General features: G+C 49.0%; 1 protein-coding gene across 2 annotated transcripts; it reads right to left on the reverse strand.

Annotated features, from left to right (window-relative positions):
* Positions 1–136: 136 nt before the first annotated feature.
* Positions 137–15,236, reverse strand: LIG3 (DNA ligase 3). 2 transcript variants are annotated; one of them, XM_063174022.1, is made up of 19 exons: positions 14,693–15,236; positions 14,092–14,208; positions 13,140–13,340; positions 12,608–12,759; positions 11,582–11,748; positions 10,881–10,958; positions 10,620–10,788; positions 9,823–9,978; positions 8,740–8,871; positions 7,921–8,000; positions 7,436–7,523; positions 6,481–6,558; positions 6,108–6,231; positions 5,667–5,809; positions 4,844–4,918; positions 3,431–3,577; positions 2,417–2,591; positions 1,697–1,788; positions 137–659 (listed from the first exon to the last, which is right to left on the reverse strand). In XM_063174022.1, the coding sequence occupies exons 1-19, from the start codon at positions 15,219–15,221 to the stop codon at positions 423–425; spliced, it is 2,940 nt and encodes a 979-aa protein (XP_063030092.1). In that variant the 5' UTR covers positions 15,222–15,236; the 3' UTR covers positions 137–422. The 2 variants fall into 2 exon arrangements, with proteins under 2 accessions (XP_063030092.1, XP_063030091.1); XM_063174021.1 differs by having other exon boundaries at positions 137–662.
* Positions 15,237–15,704: the final 468 nt, after the last annotated feature.

A 15,704-nucleotide genomic window follows, 5' to 3' on the forward strand; every position in this document is an offset into this window, starting at 1 on the left:
GGGGGTACAGGGGAAAAAAAATTACCTGACAGCACAAATGACCTTGGCAGCACAACCAAGAGTCCCATGGAGCTGCTGCTCTGTTCTCCTGAGCAGGAAGAGAAGAACCTTTGGAAAATAAATCCTGACAGCAGAGGAGAAGCTGCTTCAGTTTTATTTATCTATAAAAATACCCAATCTTTAAAAACCCAAGGAGACTAAACCAGCACCTGGATAAGAGCGGTGGCCTAAAGTACGAGCAGGAAAATGGGATTCAGCAGTGACATTTCTTCAGAGAACTTTTTAAATTCATTCCATAGGGCTGCTCTGGATCTCTGTAGCTACTGAGGGCACTTCTGTCTATCCACCCCTCCACAGAGGGAGGGATCTCCCGTTCCCTCCCCTCCCATTCCCAGCTGTGTGTGCCAGCACCGCCCCCTGTGCTAGCAGGGCGCCACCAGCCTGCGCTTCCTGATGCACTCCCAGATCCACCTGGGCGTCACCCGCTGTGCCCCGGGGTTGTCATCAATGTCCCCACCAAGCACGTGGGTGGCCGAGGCCGTGTCAAACTCCTCCACCAGGTCCCCGTCGAAGGCGATGAAGTAGCGGCGGATCCGCGCAAAGTCCGGCACCGAGGGCGCCAGGTACAGCTTCACCCCCGTGAAAATGTCCAGCAGGGGCTGCTGGGGGAGGAAACACAGCTTGGGGAAAACATTCCCTGGAATGGAAATGGACAGAGGCATTCCTTGGAATGGAAATGGACAGAGGCATTCCTTGGAATGGAAATGGACACAGGCATTCCCTGGAATGGAAATGGACACAGGCTATTCCATGGAATGGAAATGGACACAGGCATTCCATGGAATGGAAATGGACACAGGCATTCCCTGGAATGGAAATGGACACAGGCATTCCATGGAATGGAAATGGACACAGGCATTGGAATGGAAATGCACACAGGCATTGGAATGGAAATGGACACAAGCATTCCCTGGAATGGAAATGGACACAGGCATTGGAATGGAAATGGACACAGGCATTCCTTGGAATGGAAATGGACACAGGCATTCCTTGGAATGGAAATGGACACAGGCATTCCTTGGAATGGAAATGGACACAAGCATTCCATGGAATGGAAATGGACACGGGCTTTCCTTGGAATGGAAATGGACACAGGCATTCCTTGGAATGGAACACAGGAATTCCTTGGAATAGAAGTGAACAGGTGTCACGGACATATTTTATGAAAAATCTTTTCTCCTGAAAGGCTGAGGGGCCTCAGAAATGCAATGTAAACAAAAATTATCAGCTGCTGTGGAATGCAACAGGTGCATCTGTGATTTGTCTCATGTGGTTGTTTTTAATTAATGGCCAATCACAGTTCAGCTGGTCAGTCACAAGATTTTTAGATTATTATGACTCTCTGGTCAGTCACAAGATTTTATTATCATACCTTTTCTATTCCTTGCTAGCCTTCTGATGAAATCCTTTCTTCTATTCTTTTAGTATAGTTTTAATATATAGTGTTCTTTTAATATAATATATATAATAAAATAATAAATCAGCCTCCTGAAGATGGAGTCAAGATTCTCATATCTTCCCTCATCCTGGGACCCCTGTGAACACTGCTGCAGACAGGCATTCCTTGGAATGGAAGTGAACAGACCCCAGCCTCCCCCACCCTGCTGTGGCCACTGTCCTGCCCCTCTGTCTGTACCTTTTTTCCATTGTCCTCCATCTCAGATGCTTTTCTCTTCTCCCCTCGTCTCTCCTCGGATTTTTGAGGGGATTCAATGACTCCTTTGCTGTCTGAAAACAAAAAATTTGGTTCATGCATGTGCTCTGTCCAGATCCTGGTTGTGTATTAATGTTGGAGGAAAGAGTAAAGAGCAGAAGGGGAAAGTTTTCTCTCCTCTTTCTGGAAAATCCATGAACTACTCTCACTAGTGAGACACATTTTTCTACTGGAAATGGTGTGGGGCAGCCTCGTGCCCCATTCCCAGGCTGCTGCTGTCACCTCTCTGTCCTCTGTGACACTGCTCAGCAACCTGCTTCATGTTCCAGCTCAATTCACAGGAAATCACCTCCAGCCACGTGACCATTTACACACATGAATTCCATCCAAATCAAATCAAACACTGGCTCATGGCCAACAATCTCACACCAGAGGGCTGTGACCTGCACAAGTGGGAGCAGTGAACACCACCCTGCACAGCATCACCAGAGCTGTTTCCATCCCTCTTTTCCCAACCCCAGGACACCTCAGAGCTGTGGCTACTCCATTCCTACAGGGCCAAACCAAGGATCTGAACAGCTTTGCCCATTATCCCTGAGATCCATGGGAAAGGTGGGATCATCCAGCCTCTCACACAAGGCAAGGGCCCAGAGGACACAGCCCCAGGCTCCCTCCTGAAAGCACCATCACCTTACACCTTACCTTCTGCCTTCTGGGCTTTTGCAGGTGACTTGCTTGGGGGACTCTTAATACTGCTGTGAGGTGTGGAAGACCTGGAATTGCCATCATTCTCTCCACTGCTGCCAGCTGTGGACTCATCTTCTTCCCCAGCTGTAACACTGAAATCAGCCTTCTCCTTGGAGAGCTGGTACAGCTCCTGCCCAGAGAAACAGCACAGATCATGTCTGACACTGGAGATGAGCTGTGATGCACAGACTGCTCTGGTGTTCTCCCCCTGAAGTGTTTGCTCAAAAGCATTTTCTTCCTGCACCCCTCTGCAGTCATTTTCCTGTCACCTCTGTCCCAGCTCCCTGCATTCCACCCCTCTCCTGGCATTAAAGAGGAGCTAAAGCCACATCCACATCATCTGCAACAGGGCAAGAGCCTGAAGGATGAGCAGTGCCCAGTCTGACTGTGGGAAGGGCCCATCTGCAGAGGGGTTTGTTCCTCTCTCCTCCCCACGGGGATGGCACTGGGGTGGCTGCAGCCCGGGGGTTCTGGCCAGTGCCACTTGGCCCCTGTGCTCCAGGGTACCCACAGACACTTTCCAAATGCCTCTCTCAGCCTCAGCAAGTGATGGGAAACTGAGCATGGAGAGAACAAAGGTCTGCCAAGGAGGTGGTGGAGCCACTGTCCAAAAGCCTGGATGTGGCACTCAGTGTCATGGTTTAGCTGCTGAGGAGGTGTTAGGTCATAGGTTAGACCTGATGATCTCAACAGGTCTTTTCCAACAGAGTTCATTCTGTCACTCTGTGGTCACCTCTGAGGAAGGCAATTCCTCACCCTGCCACAGGAGCTGATGGAACCAATGCCTGCAGGGACTTCTCTGACAGGGCACAGCAACACAACAGCTCAAGGGACCTGAGAGCCTCCAGCAAAACAACCCAGCCCGAGCCTGGCACGAAGGGAAAAGGGAAAGTGCCACTAGAGGCAGGAGGTGCCTTCAGTGCATGCTGTGATCTGGTGCCAGGAGCTGCAGGGCCCCTGCTGACCCACCTTGAGCTGCTGCAGGTTGGTGGCCGTCTGCCAGTCCTTGTCATCTCGGATGCGCGTGCAGCGCGGGAAGCGGATGGAGATCCCGTCAGCCGTGTGCGCCTCGGCCCTGGAGAACTCGGCCCCCGTGATCTCCCACACCGGGGCCTTCTGAACACAGGGAGGGAGGAGGGAGCTGTGTCACACCCTGTGCTCCCTCAGAGCCACCTGAGAGTGCCATGGCACACCCTGTGCTCCCTCCGGAGCCATCTCAGACCCTGTGCTCCCTCAGGGGCCATGTCACACCCTGTGCTCCCTCAGAGGCCATGTCACACCCTGTGCTCCCTCAGGGGCCATGTCACACCCTTGTGCTCCCTCAGGAGCCATGTCACACCCCTGTGCTCCCTCAGGAGCCATGGCACACCCTGTGCTCCCTCAGAACCACCTGAGAGAGCCATGTCACACCCTGTGCTTCCTCAGGACCTCAGGAGCCATCTCAGACCCTGTGCTCCCTCAGGAGCCATGGCACACCCTGTGCTCCCTCAGGGGCCATGTCACACCCCTGTGCTCCCTCAGAGCCACCTGAGAGTGCCATGTCACACCCTGTGCTCCCTCAGGGGCCATGGCACACCCCTGTGCTCCCTCAGAGCCACCTGAGAGAGCCATGGCACACCCTGTGCTCCCTCAGAGCCACCTGAGAGTGCCATGGCACACCCTGTGCTCCCTCAGAGCCACCTGAGAGTGCCATGGCACACCCCTGTGCTCCCTCAGAGCCACCTGAGAGTGCCATGGCACACCCTGTGCTCCCTCAGAGCCACCTGAGAGAGCCATGTCACACCCTGTGCTCCCTCAGGGGCCATGGCACACCCTGTGCTCCCTCAGAGGCCATGTCACACCCTGTGCTCCCTCAGGGGCCATGGCACACCCCTGTGCTCCCTCAGAGCCAGCTCAGAGTGCCTCACCCCCACTCACTCTCCATCTACACAGTGACCTTCCTGATCACCTTCATTGTTAAAACCACTTTTTCTCTAAGCCTTCACTAACACAAAATGCCAATTTCTAAGCACACCTTCTCCTTCAGGCATGCTGACACATTCCCTACAGCAACAGCAACTTTTGGGTTGCAGCTGTGTTTCAACCCTTTAAAGTCAGATTTCTCATATCTCAAATTTAAAGCAAGCTCACTTCTGGAAGGGATTTAATGCACAAGAATATTTCCCAAAATTGCTGCAGGTGTGATTTCTTCATGAAGCTCTTAGCCTCAAATGCACCTGCAAGATTGAGAGATAAAAACTTGTGCTTAATTTCCCATTCCAAGTATGGAGATTTATTTTGTAACACAGACAACTTCTAAGTTGTCCTTCTAAAGGGTTTATAGGAGACTGCAGAATAAGGGCTGGGAAATGTTAAATGTGAAATGATTATGAGAGCACTTACCTTTGGATCTGGGACAATGAAGTCTGGGTAGTAGATTTTGTTGATTTTTAGCCACCTTGGAATTTTACTAGGATCCTATTAATTAAAAGCACAAAATTCACATTATTGACACTTATCATCATATACAAACCTAATTTTACAACAGAAACTGCTGAAACACCACCTAGAAATAGATCAGCACAGAGGTATTACATTGCCTTTGCATGGATGGAACCTGCACTGATCTGCAGCCATTTCTTTAATCTAGAAAATCACAAATATTGCCTGAAACACAGCCCTCGATTCCTGTCATTTTGTGTGTGAAACAAGAACAGTTGCTCCAATTGTGATTCATGCAAAATTACCCATTTTTTTTTTTAAGATTCTACAACCTTAATACAAATGGCCTTCAGGATGTCAAGGTAATATTAAAATTCAGCTCTCTGTTGATTTTTCAAGTCTTGAAAAGCAAGATAAATCACTGAAAGAAGTCTTAACTCCAACCCCAGGTTATGGAGCCACCAGACTAGAGTCTGACTGAGCACTTCCCTCCCACAGCCCCATCTAGTGACTGCCTTTGCCAATCACAACGTGCCCAAAAATCCAGATAAAAAATTGGGATCTTCCCAACAAAACCTTGTCCTAGCAGGAAACAGATGGTGCCTGGCTTCCCACTCAAGTGTCTGGGTACAGATCCCAGCAGTGCCTCCTCCAGGAGCTGGCTGCTCTGACTCCTCACTTGTGGCTGATGAGCTGCTTTAACTCTGATTCATTCCTGGCAGGGCACTCCCAGCCTGCAGTGCAGCTGAGCCCTTGGCTGAGCATGCCCTGGCTCCCCTCTCACCTTGCTGATCTTCACCATGTCCAGCTCTGTCTGCAGACGTGCCAGGGTGGCGTCATCGTGGCCACCAGAGCACTTGGTCACCGTGCACCACTTCTCACTCTTGGGGTCATAGCAGCCCATGAGGAAGATGGACATCATCCCACCTGCACAGGACAGCAGGGCTCACACCTTGCACAGGACAAGCCACAGCTTTTCTGAGCCAAAATCCTTCTGTGGCTTTGGGCTTTGGGCTTGTGATGGCTGCAGGGCCACTGACAAAGCTGAGCAGAGCCCCTGCACTGGGCAACAGCCCAGCCCAACACCTCCAGCTCTGGAGCCACAGCAAGGACATGCAGCAGGTAACCACTGCTCCAGCCACCCTCATTCTGGAGGCCTGAACAGGAAAACTTTGGGAATTCCTTGAGCAGACAGAGCTCTGACTTAAGCCAACTCCAGACCTACCTTTGCTGCCTTGCCCATAGAAAGCCCCCAGCACCACCAGGTCAGCAGTGTCAGCCATTGCCCCCTCGTTGAGATAATCCTTCTTCACCTTCAGCCAGTGGCGTTTCCCTGGCTCATAATTACCCTGTGCAAAGGAAGGCAGAGCCCCCTCAGAGAGATCTCCTGGTGGGCAGCAGCTCCTCAGACAGCCCTGAGCCCTTTACCCAGCTCAGCAGCTCCCGAGCACAGCAGGAGGAGCAGTGGATTGGGTGTCAGCACTGAGAGGAACCCAGAGATGTTTCTGGAATGCTCAGGGTGTGATTCTGTCTCAGAGCTGACTGCTGTCATTCCCAAATTCCCAGCTGACACCAGCACAGAGTGAAAGGGAACTTGCCTTTAAATCCTTCAGCACCAGCCCTTCCAGCCCCTCCCTGATGACCCGGGTGATCATGTCTGCCAGATCTGAAGCTTTCTGCAAAGGAGAGGGTCCATGGTTAGCTCAGGACTCTAAAAAGGGCTCAGCTCTTCAGGCTTTGTGTTTGGAGCAGTGGTGCACTAAACCCAAAGCAGCTGCAGAGAGATGAAGAGGCACTTTCACAACAGTTTTCCAAAGAGGATCCTGTAAATGGATAAATCTTCTCTTTGCTGCACACCCAGCGACTAAGCTGGGAATATGTCCCAAAAAGAGAAGGTTTGTCTGATTAAAAAATACCCCTCAGAGACATGGCTGCCCCACTGGCTGTGTCCCAGGATGTCCCAGGTCAGATTTGCTCAGCCAGCAGTGCCTGCTTCCTTCTCCATCCAACTGCCTTGGGACCTATGAACCATCTTTTACCCAAAATGTCCAAGTATTCTCCACCAAAGCCAAGGTGCCACAGAAATCAGCAGCAATGGGGGAGAAACAATGGGACATCAGGCTTGTGCATAATCAAAGGAAAATCCCAGCATGCTGCTGCCTAAATGCAGATTTTAGCAGCCTGACTGTCTCAGGGCTGTGTGGGCACTGGAAGCTGCCAGTTTGGGAAGTCTGGCTCCCTTCAACCACGCTGCAGTCACAGCTCTGCACTGCACAGCACACACTGAGTGACAGCAGGACTGAACTCCTCCTAACAGGGTCAGAGTGACAATGGCTACAAAATCATTAACAAGCCAGGAAACCTGAGGCATGCAAGTAAAGATTAAACTGAAGGGTTTGGGGACAGGAAAAGATGGGAATACAACGTTGGCTCAAGAAGTCTTCCACATAGAGCAGAAGGAGAACCATTCTGCCAGGGTGAATTTGCAGAGTTAATAATAAAAAAAAGTGCTGGAGGAGCAGGGTCAGGGTTGCAGGGGCACTCTGGACTCACTGTGACATGTTTCATCTCTGAGAACAGGATCCTGTTGGGGATCTCCACCATGTTGTCGTGGAGGAACTTGCGCCGTTCACAGAGGGGCCTGGAGCAGGGCATGGACAGTGAGGGACAGGCAGCAATCCCAACAGGAACATTGAAAAAAGCTGCTGAAGTCATTAAATCATCCCAGAGAGGACAACTAGCTCTTACTTTGTATCCTATCACTTCCTGGAGGAAATTCCAATGTTAACAGTGTGTTTGGAGGATGTGAGATGAGCAGCTGAGATGCAGCTGATCCCAGCGTTTTGGAGAGCAAGAGGAGCTCCACAAAAGAACTCTTGGCACAGCAAGGTCCCTCCCATGCTGCCCTGATTTCCCAGTGAGTGGCCAGTCTGACAGCCCAGGTGAACTGGTCTGTCTGCATTAGTGGGGTTTTCCAGCCCAGGATTTCCAGTTCATCCCAGGAAACCAGCCCAGCCACTCTCCCCGGGCAGCCATACCTGTCCATCAGGCTGATGTCATTGAAGTAGATGCAGTCAAACACAAACAGGCAAACGTTGGCATCCTGGAAAGCAGCTTTCTGAAATACAATTAAAACAATTCTGCAGTCACAGCAAACAGTTTTAGCAAAGTAATAAAATGATGGATTTTAATCTCTGTAATATTTTAGGTATTATAAGCTTATGCCTCTTCTAAAAGAAGCATTCTGAGAATTCAGATTTACAGTGAATGAGTCCAAGCACAAGCTGAGAACATAAAAAATGTTCATTTCATAGGAATGGAAAATAATGCTAAAAATATTAACGGTTTTGGGCAATGCAACATCTGTCACTACTGCTGCAAAAAACCCACCACATTTCTACAGACAGCAGATTAATGGCTACTTTTAACTAAAGCACTTATAGTTTAATTTTCATTTTCCTGTCCTTTTCCTCACCCCCATTCAGCCTAGACACAAGCACTCCATAACATTTGCATGGAATAATCACCTCATCCCTGTGGTCCCCCAGGCTGCCATACATTGATCAAGCCATGAGAAACAATGACAGAATTGTAACATTTTCCAAAGATTTTTTTTTTTTAGTATTATTGAAATTAATTTCTGTTAATGTCCTGCCAGGGATCAGGTTAATATCAAATCTACTATATTAGAGTAGTAGCTTTTCAATGTCAGCCTTCTCAATAATCTTATTTTTTTCCCCAGATGCTCTAACAAGCACCAGAGCTCTGAAATTATCCTGTGATAACAGATTGTGTTTAAGTTAGCAGTGTAACAGCCTCCAAACACAAAAAGCATTTTTATTTATTTTTGTTTTTACCTTGTGCACACCAAGAGTCCCAAAAGGAAGTGGCTTGCCAGTTTTATTGTCAATCAGGAGAACTTCTGAATCCAGAATCATACTTTGCCCACCAGGGAAAGCCTGGGGGATGAAATCCTTGAAATGGGCTACCTTGGGAAAAGAGTAAAAAAAAAAGGAAAATAACTGGCTGAAGAGAGGGATTCACTCCAATGCAAGTGTTTTCTCCATATGAGGCACATCTGCACTTCTATGGTGCCCAAAAATAGAAAAATGAGGCTTTAAAATAAACAGAACCAAGTCACCCAACTGGCAGCAAGGCTCCCAAAATGCAGTGCATAGAGAGGATTCTACAGCAGACAGATGAAATTTAATTCCAAGCTCTTAATGTGTACCAGAATTAAATTATTACAGTTTTAGGTGTTGCTTTTCCACATTCTACACTGAATAAATCAGGAATGAGAAGGAATTCTCCTTGCCTATAGAAGGAAATATTGGGAATGCAGAGGAGCTGGCAGAGGGGTGATGTAGTTAGAGTGAACTATGGTGCCCAAAAATAGAAAAATGAGGCTTTAATAAACAGAACCAAGTCACCCAACTGGCAGCAAGGCTCCCAAAATGCAGTGCATAGAGAGGATTCTACAGCAGACAGATGAAATTTAATTCCAAGCTCTTAATGTGTACCAGAATTAAATTATTACAGTTTTTGGTGTTGCTTTTCCACATTCTACACATGAATAAATCAGGAATGAGAAGGAATTCTCCTTGCCTATAGAAGGAAATATTGGGAATGCAGAGGAGCTGGCAGAGGGGTGATGTAGTTAGAGTCCTATGTATTGGATAAGTGGGTCCTAGTTGCTCTAAATGAGCCACAGCTGTGAAGTCCTTAGTTGGGCAGCAGCTGTGGCTTGCAAAGATAACTGGGATAAAAGGGGGTGGGTCGAGAGCCCAGGAGGAGCCCCTGAAAAGCCATGAGAAACTGCATGGTAGAAAACCAGTTAGAAGGTATGGCCTTTAAGAATATAATAACAATAGTATGGGACTCTAGAAATATGAAATATAATAAAATAACAACAATAGGGTGAGGCAGTGCCCAGTGCTTACTTTGTGGGGGAGCACAGGCTTGAGGCTCCTGCTGAAGTAGCTGAAGTGATCCCCGTTCTTGTGCACCTGCACGCGCTCGCCGTCGTACTTGATCTCGGCGTACATCCCGTTGGGACACTTCTTCATGGCATACTCGATGGACTTGCAGGCCTCAGCCTGGGGACACAGGGGACAAACCCCAGGTGACACATGGAACACAACGCTACTCTTACCCAAGTTCATGAATGAACTACAATGAGTCCCCTTGTAGAGCTTTTTGTCCAGAATCTCTGTTAGCGAGTCCAAGTTTTCCTTAATTATTCACTTACTAATATCTGCATATGCCCAGATAATTACAGCTTTTCAGTGCTTATCCCCTCCAAAAGCTTTAAAATGTGCACTGTGCCTTCTGTAGGAGTGTGCTCAGCCCACAAGTAAATATTTAACTCTGCTTTGTTCACACAAAAAGCCTGACTTATTTGAATCTCTAATCCACTGGAAAGCTTACACTCTTTCCAGAGAGAGGATCAACTTCTGCAATGAGAGCAAACAAATACAAAAGACTGAGAGCAAGGGAAGGTTTTAGTTTGGCAGTTATTGAGTATATTGAATACTTGGCCTGGTGGAAGGAGATGCTTTCTAAACTGGAATTAAACAACCCTGAACACTGCACAGCCATTACCCTGGTTCCTGAGCCTCTCAGGTGAGGGTTAAACAACCCTGAGCTCTGCACAGAGCCAGCCCACACTGCCCTGGCTCCTGACCCTCCCAGGTGGGGTCTCTGTCCCTGCCTGGCTGCCAGGAGGGGCCCAACCTACCAGCATGGGCTGCACTGGGGTCATGAGTGAGGCCTGCACGCTCAGGGTCTTCTTGAGCCCTGGCACCTTCTCTGCCTCCTGCTGGTTCTGCAGCACCCTCTCCACCACGTCCTGCAGGTTCCTGGAGGCCTTGAATGCCTCGTAGGCGTTGGGATCCAGAGCATCCAACCTGCAAGGCATGGAGAGAGGTGGACATAGATAAGCCCCAGGGCTGCTGCTGCTGCCTCAGGAAATGAGCTTTTCTGGGTTCCTGTCACTTACACGTGCTTTGCTCCAGCATTCATTTTCAAGTCATGTTTAATTAGCCTGATGATGCACTTCAGGTCGTTGCCTGTACACCTGAAGAGGAAAAGATTCAGTCAAGGTATGAAGTGAACTTTCCAGTTGAAAAGAAAATCATCAAGGTCTCTTTAAAAAAAGGCCCCACCTCTGCAGAGGGTCAAACTAATCATGTTAATAGTGACACCTCAGAGACACAAGGGAATATCCAAAAAGCTTTCCAGCATCTTGATGCCAACATTAACTCTGCCTCAGTGTTGATGTACCTTCCAAAATTTACTTAATTAATGCATCAAGAGTAACTTATCGGAAAATCCTCAGCCTCAGATCAACACAAACTGAACCAGACCAAAAATCTTTGTCTAAATTACTTGAAGGCTTTTCCCAACATGCTTAAGAACAGCAACTTAATTAACAGCTAAGCACCATTAGGGTGTTGTTGAAAATCATTTGTTTGATTGAAGTGTCCTGACAGGCAGGGACAAAGTTCTCTAGCAAGAACAAGCAGCCATAAAAGCTCTCCACTGCTGTCAAGGTGTCTCAATCACACCACTAACAGCAGCTTACAGATGCTAATTAAGTTCAGTTTCAGTGGCTCATGATTCATTTTTCACCCACTCCAGCTTGTAGAGAACCACTCCAAGTGTTTGGGCAAACCTTCAGAGGCTGATTCCTTCCCTCACCTGCGACTGATCTGCTGCAGGACACTCTGCTGGTCATCCTCCTTGGTGAGCTTGGACAGCTGCATGAGGAACTCGTCCACCTCCTGGATGGTCAGGAGGCTCTTAGCTGCTGGAGGACAGGTCTTGCTCTGCTCGAAGAAGATTCTGATGGTCTCAGAAACATCTCCCTGTCTCCAAAAACAAAACCAGGGTGTGGATGAGAGGCATGGCAAGAGAATGAGGTGCCACGGGGGATTCTGCATGGTTCCAGTGAGGATTGCACAAAGAAATTGGAATCAAACACTTAAGGAAGCTGCCACGACACATAAAGCTGCTCAGCTGTTTAATTTGCCAAGAAAGGTAATTAAGAGTACCAGCATCATCTCATGGCTCTATTTTTCTCTGCTGCAGCAGCACAGACCCTTTATTTCCTCAGGATAAATCCACTTGTAAATCCAAGGACACGGGACAGGCTAGTGATGTCACTAGAAGGCAGTACACAGCAAGGTAATGAACAGAGATGAAAAAATTAAAATTATTATCTAATTCACCCCTTTTCTGCACCTTGCAGGGAATCACAGGGTGCACAGTCAATCACAGGGACTCACTGCACAACTGAGCACCTGCAATTGCAGCAGCTTAATTGTAAGAACCAACTACAGCTGCCAGTGACAGGTCTGTTAATTGAATCCCAGGTTTTGATGTGTGATGGTACAAAAAGAGGAATATAACTCAGTTCTGTAGCAATGTGCCAGACAAAGGAGTTTAGAGAAACATATGCAGCCCACCTCGCCTAGGTAATTAGTCTTGCTTTCTAAAGCTTTGCCAGGTGAATTCTTGTCCTGCTTTCCATTTAAACATGATTTTCGACAGGTTCCAGATGGCAGAAAATGCTATGAAAACTGCTAAAGTCAAGGAAAACCAAAATAAATCACCAGCTCCCATTTTAACAGTCAAGCCAAGGAGTAAAAAACCTAAAGCATTACAGAATTTCCATAAGCAAAGAGCTGAACAGCAGAAATTAGGAGAGCAGCTGTCTGCACTCACCTGCTCCAGGTCCCGCACCATTTCTTCCTGGTTGCAGTTAAAAATCCTGCTGAACAGCTTTACAATCTGCTTATCATTCAAGTTGTAAACTATTTTAATGACACCTGGTAACAGCATCTTAATGGTCAGGTATACATCACCATGAAAACCATCTGAAAAAAAAAAAAAAAAGAAAAAAAAAGAAAAAAAGCAGATTATAACAGTGAGGATTTATTTTCATGTCCAGGTTCTGGTTGGTTGTGTCCATTTGCGTAATCCTGGGGATAAAACCCACAGGTGGGGCTTGGAATTCTTAGGGGAAATAGCCACAATTTGCCTCTAAATTGGGCATCTACAACACCTGAGTGAGACATTTTTATCTGAATTTAGTATTTGTAGAGCTCACTTTTCAAATATTACCTCCGCAGCTCAGAAACCACCGCAGCACAAGGCTGGGACCACACACAACAACCAGCATTGAATGCCCCCTTTCCTTTTGAGACTTTGCAAAGCTGATTGTGAGAGAGCTGAGAATTCCCAGCTGGATCCATACCTCCTGCAGACCCCTTCCTGAGGAAGTCCTGGATGATCTGGGTCTTGACGTTGTAGCTGGGTTTCTCAGCCACCATGGCGCAGAGCTTGCGGAACTCGCGCAGCAGGCAGTCCTTGTGCTGGGGGTCACACCTGGCTGCAGACAGGCTCGGCTGCTGCGAGGAAGGCTTGGCAGGAGAATCTTCTGAATTCTTTGGCTTGGCTGCATCAAGCACATCACAAGTTGGTTTTGTAACAACGTGGAGGAAATGTTGGTGTTAGCTCTGCCTGGCAAGGTGGGAACAATCCCAGCTTCAGAGCTGAAATTTATGACTTTTCTAAAAACCTTCCAAATGTTTTTACTCTTCACATTACACTAGAATTTCCTAGATCTTAATTCTACTAGAAAAATATTACTAAACCATGGTGAAAATTAATGTCTCCTTGCAGATTCCTCTGTTTTATCAATTTTTATGGGAACACATCCCCATCCCTGTTGTCTCCAAACACCAATCTGATGTCTTTGGCTCTGGGCAGTCTGGAGCTCCAGGTGTGTGTCAGGTCAGTCAGAGCTCACAGATGGATTGTCCTGCTGGCAGCTGCTCCCCAGGACACATTTTCCTTTCCATGAACACAACTGAGAATCCCTCAGCAGTTTTTTCCCAGATTTTGAGCTCCACGTGGGATAGCTTCAGCCTACATCTTTAGTTTAGCTGCAATGAGCCAATGGATGTAGGGATGGAGTCAGCCTGACAATGCGGGTCATGGCAGAACCTTTGTCTCACTGGGAAAACTGGAAATCCAGATATCTTTCAAGAAGTTCTTTCAAGCCCTGACAGCTTTTGACAAACCAGAATTAAAAACCACTAAATCATCTATAGATAAAAACCTACCAATCTGAGCCAAGCTAAAACCCCTCTTGATGCTGAGATTAAAATAAACTGATTTCCCAGAACCGGTTTCTTAATTCTTACCAGAGAATCCAGAGAATTTCTTTGGTGGATCTTTTGTGGTCAGCTGTCCTGTGGCAGTGAGTTTTGCCTGCACTATCACTTTTTTCTTTGGGGTACCTCCAGTCTTGGAATTGGCTTCTGGAAAGCAGAAAAGTTCAAAGAGACAGTCAGGAATAATCTCATACATCCCTCACCATATTATGTAGCTTATAAAGCAAACAGCCTTAAAAGAAATAGGAGTTGGAGGGGAAAAAAAACCCAAATGTTTATCAGATAACAAGAGTCAGAACAATATGTAATTCATTAAAGATCACAGAAAAAGGTGGAAATGGAAAATAACTGATGCTTCGTCATGGGTTTTATCTACCCATGAATTAAATCACCCAGGCCTTGTCCACAATCAGTTGTGACAAATGAATCAAGGAGTGTCACTGTAGAAGTGACCATTTTTTCCCTTTCCTACAGGGCTGAGACAGGGATTGGAGCAGCACCACACACTTTGTCCCCAAGCCACCCAAATAAATCCATGAGGATTTCATGGCAAAGGCAAAGCTGGGTGACACCCTCTGGCATAACTTGAAAATAAGAAGAAAAGTTACCCTGGCACTGCCTCAAGCCTCACCTGAGATGTACTTGTTGATTGTTTCTTTCTCCTCATCCTGCAGCTCTTCCCACCCCTCCAAGTCTGTGATGTCTTCAATTTTCTTAGTGGTGGCCCGGGCCTTGTCCAGCTTCTCAAAGATGCACTTGACATGGTACCACTCCTTCATGTCTCCTCCGGACTCGGTGAAAGGATTAGGAACAATCTTCCCAATGCGCACCATCCCCTTCACGATCTTCTCCTTGCACTTCTTGCAGCCCGCGGTGCCTCGCTTGGCATAGTCCACGCAGTACCGCTGCTCCGCCATGTCCCCGGCAGCCGCGCAGGCTGAGCGCAGCCAGCTGCCCAAGAGCAGCGACAGAGGGAACGCGGGCTGCGGGGACGGCACAGGGACAGGCTGGGACAGCAGCTGGCACCAGCACCCGCGGCTGGCTCCGGCACGGCAGGACAGCGGCCTGGGCGCGGGGAGCTGTGGGCGAGGGCAGAACAGCGCTGTGCCCCGGCCGAGAGCGCGGGCGGCGTGTGACAGCGTCCTGCCGCCCGTGGGCATCCAGTCCGTGCGGAGGGTGCTGCGAGCGACACACGGGACACTGAGCACCCTCTGCCCGGCCTCAGCCCTCAGCCCTCAGCCTCCCCCCGGCACCCGCTCCGCAGCGGCCTCCACCGTCCCCGCTCCGCTGCCCCGCGCCCCGCGCCCTCAGGGCCCCTCACCGCTCCCAGGCCCGCTCCCGCTCCAGCCTCCCCCCGAGGCCGCTTTCCCGCCCTGCCCGCCCCGGCCCGACGACCGGCTCCTCCCGCCGCAGCAGGCCCCAGACCGCCCCTCCACCGCTCACCGAGCTCCTCACGATGCCGCCATCTCGTCCCCTGTCCCGTCCGGACCCCGGGACTCCCCCCCAGCCCCTCAGGCGCCGGGACACGAGCGCGCCAGCCCGGCTTCCGTAGGGCCACGCGCGCGCGCGGCGCACCGGGCCCCGCCCCTTCCTGCCCGAACGGCGGCTGAGGGGGCGGGAGCGCGCAGGCCACGCCCCAACGG

This window comes from Melospiza melodia, chromosome 21, assembly GCF_035770615.1.
Source record: "Melospiza melodia melodia isolate bMelMel2 chromosome 21, bMelMel2.pri, whole genome shotgun sequence".
NCBI lineage: Eukaryota > Metazoa > Chordata > Aves > Passeriformes > Passerellidae > Melospiza > Melospiza melodia.